The sequence below is a fragment of the Alligator sinensis genome, unplaced genomic scaffold, assembly GCF_000455745.1.
Source record: "Alligator sinensis unplaced genomic scaffold, ASM45574v1 scaffold54_1, whole genome shotgun sequence".
Lineage (NCBI taxonomy): Eukaryota > Metazoa > Chordata > Crocodylia > Alligatoridae > Alligator > Alligator sinensis.
The window spans coordinates 1,086,731-1,094,456 of NW_005841962.1; the positions used below are offsets into that span (position 1 = coordinate 1,086,731).

The 7,726-nt window shown below is 41.4% G+C and overlaps 1 protein-coding gene across 2 annotated transcripts in view; it reads left to right on the top strand.

Annotated features, from left to right (window-relative positions):
• LOC102382953 (prostatic acid phosphatase-like) overlaps window positions 1-7,726 on the top strand; it is a 26,137-nt gene that overhangs the window by 13,717 nt on the left and 4,694 nt on the right. For both annotated transcript variants that reach the window (XM_014518526.2, XM_006020624.3), the window contains exons 4-8: window positions 950-1,102; window positions 3,694-3,792; window positions 5,244-5,348; window positions 6,628-6,760; window positions 7,037-7,119. In XM_014518526.2, the coding sequence (XP_014374012.1) occupies window positions 950-1,102; window positions 3,694-3,792; window positions 5,244-5,348; window positions 6,628-6,760; window positions 7,037-7,119 (573 nt within the window). The remainder of the gene's footprint in view (window positions 1-949; window positions 1,103-3,693; window positions 3,793-5,243; window positions 5,349-6,627; window positions 6,761-7,036; window positions 7,120-7,726) is intronic.

Consider the following 7,726-nt stretch of genomic DNA (forward strand, 5'->3'; position numbering starts at 1 on the left):
AACACCCCCTGCCATAGGGGCTTTCCATCCCCCCATGCTGTGCAGACCTGAGCTAGGGCAGCCTGAGGGTCCGTTCCCCTGCCCCTCATTTCACCATGCTGACCGGCACAAGCACAAAACAGGCTGGGGAGCAGAGGCTTTACTGCTTCAACTCTGAGACAGCTGGGGGCAGGGCCAGCCCTGCTCTGCTGGAACAGACAGCACAGCTCAGGGCTGCAAAGTATGCTGGGATTCTGGGGGACTGTAAGTTAACTTGAGTTGGAAGGGGATCTGGGACAGAAGTTCCAGAAACTGGTTTAACCTAAATCATTTAAGTCTGATACTACATCCATCCAGGTTTATCTTAAACCAACTTTGGCCTGTTTGAAATTGGTTTATGTGCTGTTTTGTTACAAGTTTAAACCGGTTTCTGATCACTTATGCCAGTTTACGTGTAAGGGTAACAGGCAATCTGGGCCTTCCCACTGCACAAGCACCCTGAACCACCCCCACTATGCAGGTTGTGGGCCCCTAGAATTTCTCCTCTAAGCAAGCTCCCCCACCATCATGGGCTACACTGCCTCCACCCCAGAAGAAGCAGAAGCTGAAGGAGCCCAGAGATCCCAGCCACAGAAGAAGCAGGAGCAATGCTGAGAGTGGCAACCAAGTGGGAACCCACTGCCTGCAAGTGGCATGCAGACCAAGAGCTGCAAGTTGGATAGCCCTGATCTACATGTTTGTTTTCTTCGGTGTTTAGATCCCGAAGTGAAAGGTACCTTAGAAAATCAATTTAGAAAATGAAGTTTATTCCTAGAATCAGGACTTCAGTGCTATTTAAATGGAGCATAAGTATAGACATCATGTTTTGTAATTTATGGAAAACAAGAAATGAATGAAGGGCATCATGAAATAAAGACCTGGGTAAAATTGCCATCTTTTTCATTATTACCAATAGTTTGTTTTTTTCTAGGTGTACATTCAGAGCACAGACTACGATCGCACTCTCATGAGCGCTCAGACATATCTTGCTGGCCTCTTTCCACCAATAGGCAACCAAATCTGGAATCCCCGGATCCTTTGGCAACCCATCCCAGTTCACACCAGGCCACGGTCAGCAGACAAGGTGAGCACTGTTTCAGGACTTCCCACCTCTTGTTAGTAGAGCTGTATTTACTGTAGAAATGCAAAAACATGAAATAAAAGGTATTTTCTCATTCCCACTAATCCACTCCAACAGAAAATAGTTCTCCATAGCTGTTAAACTACAGAAGTGTCTTGCTCTTGTATCCTATATCAGCTGTGTAAGAGTCCTCTTTCCACAGTAGCTTGTGAACACAATCTGTATTTCTCATCACCATCTTCGAGCAAAACTCTTACATCATCTTGTCAAGAATGACTTTGGGCACTGTGATTGGGCTACCTTCCCCCAAACTCTACTTCTTTCCTTGCTAGTCAGGAATCAGTCAGCCAAACAGACCACTAAAGTGTTTTCAACTTTAAATGTCTCTATTACTATTTTTTTATTGCAGCAGCACTAAAAAATTCTAATCACAGCATAGGTCTCTATTGCGCTAAGTAACATAAAACATGACAAAAAAGAGTATCTGCCCTGAGGAGCTTCCTGTATAAGTGAATCTACTTCAGAAGTGACAGAACTGGTAGAACCTTTTATATAAACAACTCTTTTGGACAGACTCAGCCAAATATCTGCCCAAAGGCAGCTGTAATTCTGTGTAAGCCAAAGATTTAGCAAAGCCAGGGTGTGTGATGGGCAGAAAGGTTTCCTTTCCTGCCCTTTACTGTACTCTGTGGAAGTCTTCACAGTGAACAGGCCTCTTTTATAAGGCTCCACCAACCTCCTGCTCCAGAGATGGTCATGAACATTAAACCGTTCCAAAGCCACGTGTGAAAAAAAGGGGAAGGGTTTGCAAGGAAACTGGCTCAGAAACAATATGACTCAGCTTGAACCTTTGTTCCTTCCTTAAATTAACCTTGTTTTCCTTTAAATATGGGGTAGGAAAGGAGGCTTGAAGTCAGGAAATGCTTTGACAGATTGTGATAAGCATCAGAGCCATCAGATATTCATCCAAGCCAAGCCTCAAAATATTATGAGTCAGCAGTATAAAAGGAATCATAACAGACTGTTGTGAACTATGGGAAAAGGGACAGCCGATTTACCTGTGAATTCCACTTGCCTGGCACTTCTGCAACTGTCCCAGATTGGGAGTAATGATACTTAGTTACAGTGCGCCCCTGGACCAGCCTGAGGTTTCTGCTGAAAATGCCAACCACCTATAAGAGCCAAAAACTGTGCCCTCCTAAAGGCTTTTCAGGGCCAGAAAACATGACAAACTGAGAAATCAAAAACTAGAAGCATGATGAAAAAAACCTGGTCACAATTTACATTTTCAGCCTACTGAAATCCATCAAAAAATGATAGGCGGTAGCACTCAGTGCTACTTAATAAATAGGCCAAAAGGAGTGGCTTAATAGCATGCAAAGGCTGATAATTAAGTCTTACAGTAGAAGCAGCATTTGTTATTGTGTAATTAAACAACATTCTAAAGCCTTGTATTTCCGCCTTTGGCCTCCACAGCGTACTGCTCTCATAGAAGAACACGTACTCTGAAAGGTGTTGCAATATTTCCAGTTAAAAATATGCTGTTAAATATGCTATTAGCTAACAACTGCTACAGTTTCTGCACTCGTTAAAGAAGGCCGGGCAAGACCTCCTAGCTATTTAAGTCCCACTAAAGCATCAAAGGTGGAGTTAAGTGATGAGGGTCCTCTGTACAGAGTGCATTTCACTCCTAGTATATTAGGTAGTAATAATGCTGCTATGCAGCCTGTCACAATTCGTTTGTCCTTTTTAATTCAAGGGATCTAGCCATTTCAGCATACTCGAACAGTGTCATGGCACTGTGGTTCTATCAAAAAAAAGTCTATTTTTATACCTGAATTGTGGAACAAATTTTCAGCAGTCCTCCACTGTATCCATGATGCATTTGATATGGAAATAAGAAGTGGGGAAAGGTGACTTCAAACCATCTTTATTTTCTTGATACTGAGGATTAGTATAACCTCAAGCCTGCTCGATAGGGTCATTCTGGCAGCCAAGTATCTGCTATAACAGGGGTGTCAAACTCACCCTGGACTAGATCTGGATCCCAGGGGTTCCTCCAGGAGCACAGCTGCAGGCCAAGATGCAGGTCCCAGGGGATGTGTGGAGCAGCAGTGGTGGCAGGAGTCCAGGCGCAGTGGTGGGGATCTGGCAGCCCAGGGTCAAGTAGCAGACCAGGTTAAGGGACCACAGCAAAGTAATTAAGAGCTATACTTGCACAGCACTCGCACCCTTACCACAAATGGCTACATCCATCAGGACCCAAAGGCCCCAAATTCTGTGACAGGCCCTGCCCCCTAGCTCCACCCCCAACTTCTGGTAGCTCAGCAGGCTAGATAGAAGGGATCCATCAGCTAGATCTAGCCCACAAGCTATACGTTTGACACCCCTGAGCCAGAGTACCAGTATGCCAGCAAAATCATTCTCTGCCCAGTGTCTAGGCAATTTGTGCCAACAGATTGGCACAAAATAGCCATAACTGACTCTAATGTACAATGATTAAGTTCTGAGTGATAGATGCACTCAAAAATCCGATTTGGGTTAGATAGCTGCAGTGTGTTTACATTTACTATAAGTTTACTCTTTTATTCCAGATGCTGCATTTTCCTATTCCTAACTGTCCACGTTATGATGAACTACAGAATGAAACCCAAGCATCTAGTGAACTTCAAAACAGGATACAACCCTACCTGGTAAGAATTTAAACTTAAGGGATCCTAACGTTGGATCATACCTCTGTACTGACATGCCTGTTAAAGGATCCTGCAGAGAAATAGCCTCTTGTTAAAAGTAAAGTTACAAAATAGCCAGTTTTACTGTAAAATTATTCCTGATACATCTGAAAGCAAATCATTTAATAAAATATACTTACCCTTTTTTTAGATCATAATTTGGTACCCACTGTCTCAGGCTATTTAAAATAATAAAAAAAGGTTGGAACAGACCTCAGGTCATCTAACTTAAAGCCCTGCTTAAAGCAAAAACATCCCCATTTGCCTAACCTGTACTTGAAACTTCCAGTGGCCAAGATTCCACAGCCTCCATAGGTAACCTGTTTCGATGCTTAAGCACCTTCAGAGTAAGGAAGTTCTTCCTAATATCTAACCTAAATCTCCCTTATTGCAATTTAAACCCATTACTTTCTATCCTGTCCCCTGTGAATACAGAACACAGTTGATCACCATCCATCTTCTCTTCTCCAGCCTAAACAACCCCAGTTTGTCCAACCTTTTCTCAGAGGTCTAGAAAGCATGCCATATAATCATGTTTGTCAATCTCCTCTGGACTCTTTCTAATTTGCCCACATCCCTCTCAAAGTGTGACATCCCTCTTAAAGTGTGAAGCCCAAAAGTAGATAGAGTAGGTCTCACTTCAGGTGAGACCTCACAAGTGCTGAATAAAGTAGAAAAATCACTTCCTGTAACTTGCATATAAAACTCCTGTTAATATATCTCAGTATGTTATTCACTTTTTTTTGCAGCAGTATCACACTGTTAACTCGCACGCAGTTTGTGGACCACTACAACCCCTACTTCATTTCTTGAAGTATTACAGTCTCACCATTCTGTATTTGTGCATTTGATTGTTCTGTCCTGAGTGAAATACCTTATATCTATTATTAGTCAAATTTATTTCAGAACATTTTCCCAGTTCATTGAGGTCATTTTGAATCTTAATCCTGTCCTCCTGGTAGTTATGACACCCAGCTTGGTGTCATCTGCAATTATACTAAATATACACTCAATTCTAAACTGCAAGTCATTCATGAAGCTATTGACATGCATCAGACCCAGGACAGATCCTTGGGAGCCTTACTTGATACCTTCTTTCAGTTAGACTTTGAGCCACTGATGAGCCACTCTTCTTTAAGCAGGATGATCCAATCAATTATGCACCTGCTTTATACCAGTTTCAAGCGGACCGTATATCCTTAGCTTCCTTATGAGAGAGTCATGATCCACAAAGCCTGTCACTTTGTCATAGAAAGAAATCAGGTTGGCTAAGCTTTAGACACTAAAAATGCCCTGAATTAGGACTGCTCACATAGATGTTTTCCAGGATGGGGATCTACGAGTCCATATATACTCAGTGCACACAAAGATATTTTTTGTGGTGTTTTATTCCTTTTATTTCTGTCTTTCAGGATTTTTTACAGAACCTGGCAGTAAATTCAGGATACGAGATAGACATTCTCAAAACAGTGGGCAACTTCAAAATCTGGAATACATATGATACTCTACTTTGTGAGGTATTAAAAATACAGAGCAAGAAAACAAATAATGCCTAAGACCTAATCCAACCAAACAAAGCCATTTAGTTTCAATAGAAGAGATTATCGGCTGTTTTACCCTGAATTTGCTTTCTTTATGGCAGAGTTTAACAATAAAGGACAGTTTAGTGCATTGAAAAGGATTTGCTCAAAGTATAATTCACGGTTTATAAAATACTCTATTTCTTCCTGTTGTTTATCATCTCTTAAAAGCTGGGAACAGAAATACACTGTTATGCTATTTTCTCCTCTTTACCTCCCACTGTGATATGTGGTTGTTCAAGGGTTCTGAATAGCTCAAATCGATTTTCTTGTAGAAAAGTAAAGAATTCACTTTAAAACAACAAGTAAGTGTAGTAGATGCTTAGTTGGATTATTTTAAAATAGGAGGCAGCAGCAGGATCTAGTGGTTAGAACAGGGAAGCGGGAGTCAGGATGATAAGATTATATCCTGAAGACCAAGTGTAAGAAAAGAGCAAGAGGAATCTGGCCAAGAGAGCACATGCACCTGCCCTGCAGTCCTTTACATGGAGCATGTGTACATGAGACATTTACTATGCAATTAACTAATTAGCTACGTAGTAAACTTCTCAGTGTCTATTAGGCTCAAGTAGATTAATTTACTCCACAGTAAATAGCACTTGTAAACATAAGTACTATCCTGCTATGGAGTAAAACACTCTATAGCAGCACATGTGTAGATGCTGGAGGATCCAGCTGGGGCACAAGGATACTTCAGTGCGGGGGCTACCTGCTGGTTAGCCCCACACTGAAGCTCCCTTGTGCCCTAGCCACAGCACGTTGAGCCGGGGGAGAAGCCTGGGCTGGCAGGCTGAAACCAAGGCTTCCTGACAGCAGGGGCTGCTCCAACCCAGCTCCATGTGCTGTGCATGAATAAACTCCAGAGTTTATTGCACTGGAGTTAATTGCTCCTGGGCATGCATTCAAATGGCAGTAACCTCTGGAATTTATTCAGGCACAGCAATAGCATGTGTAGACACACCCACTGACTAGCAAAAACAGAGGAGCGGAGTTGATACAGCTACAAATAAACTGTATCTATTTACAGTGGAGCTCCCTCCATGATGAGGAACCTCCTTAAAAGAAAAAGTGCTTTTTAGGGAAGATGCCAGGAAATTATGCCATACTGCTATGAAACTGGGGCAAGCATGGGGACTCCAAAGTCAATCGTGTAAGGTTGGACAGGAGGAAATGAATAGGAAAAAGAATAATTTTACTTTCCTTTTTTTTGCTGTAGAGCATTCACAATTATACTGTCCCTGAATGGGCCACCAAAGATTTCATGGACAAGATGGAGAAGCTGACAGAATTATCCTTATTGTCATTATTTGGAATATACAAAACAGAAGAGAAATCACAGCTTCAAGGAGGTAAATATAAAATGCACAGCTCGCTGAAAGGAAGCATTGATGCTTGTGTGCCAAATATGTATATTTATGCATGTAAAACTACTGAAACAGCACCATGATTCATATCTAAGTATGTTAGATGCCAGATGAAAATATGCATTTTTAAACATGGACTTTTGCATGACTTTCAAGGTGGTGAAGTGTAGATGTGCCTTTAGTTTTCCTAGTTTCTAAGATTTAGGGACTTCAATAAGAAAGTTATTCATATTCTCATCATTTTCCCCCATATACTTTAAGGTGTCCTCGTGAATGATATTTTAAAAAACATTAAAAAAGCTGCTAATCCTTCCAACAAGAGAAAACTTAGGATCTATTCTGCAGTAAGTATCTTTGGGTTTTGTTCTTTGTTTTTTTAATGTACAGTTGATATGACTGCGATTGGGAATGTAGCAGAAGGGGCTTTGCATGGCTTGGCTTAGAAGCAATAACACCTTAATCACAAGTACTGGGGAAAAAATATAAGCAATGTTAACAACTCTTTTGTTATGACAGCTTTTCAGTATTAAAAATAAAAATCAGAACCCTTCTCCAAACTAAGACCAAGAATGACATGATAAAATTGGATTGGTTATCTAATTGGATAGAATTTATGCAACGTGATACAGGAAACATAGGATGCACACCTCAACTCAAGTGAACTTGTGCTTATTATAAGATATCTTTATGCCCATTATCCCACAAGTCTAGCATTTGGTCACTGTGGGACTTCTCTAAGTTGCATCCTTCTGTAGCAGCTAACCAAGGGTGCTTGGAGCACACAACGCCAGCCAACCCTTCAACACACACCCAACGCTTGGGAAAGGATGGTGCAGAACTGATTTTGTCCTGTCGGCCACCTGAGGATTTCTCTACGTTTAAATATCTTTACAGTCCCTCTGTGTTGTTAGCATATAATAAAGGGGCTGTAAAGATATTTTAATGTAGGGA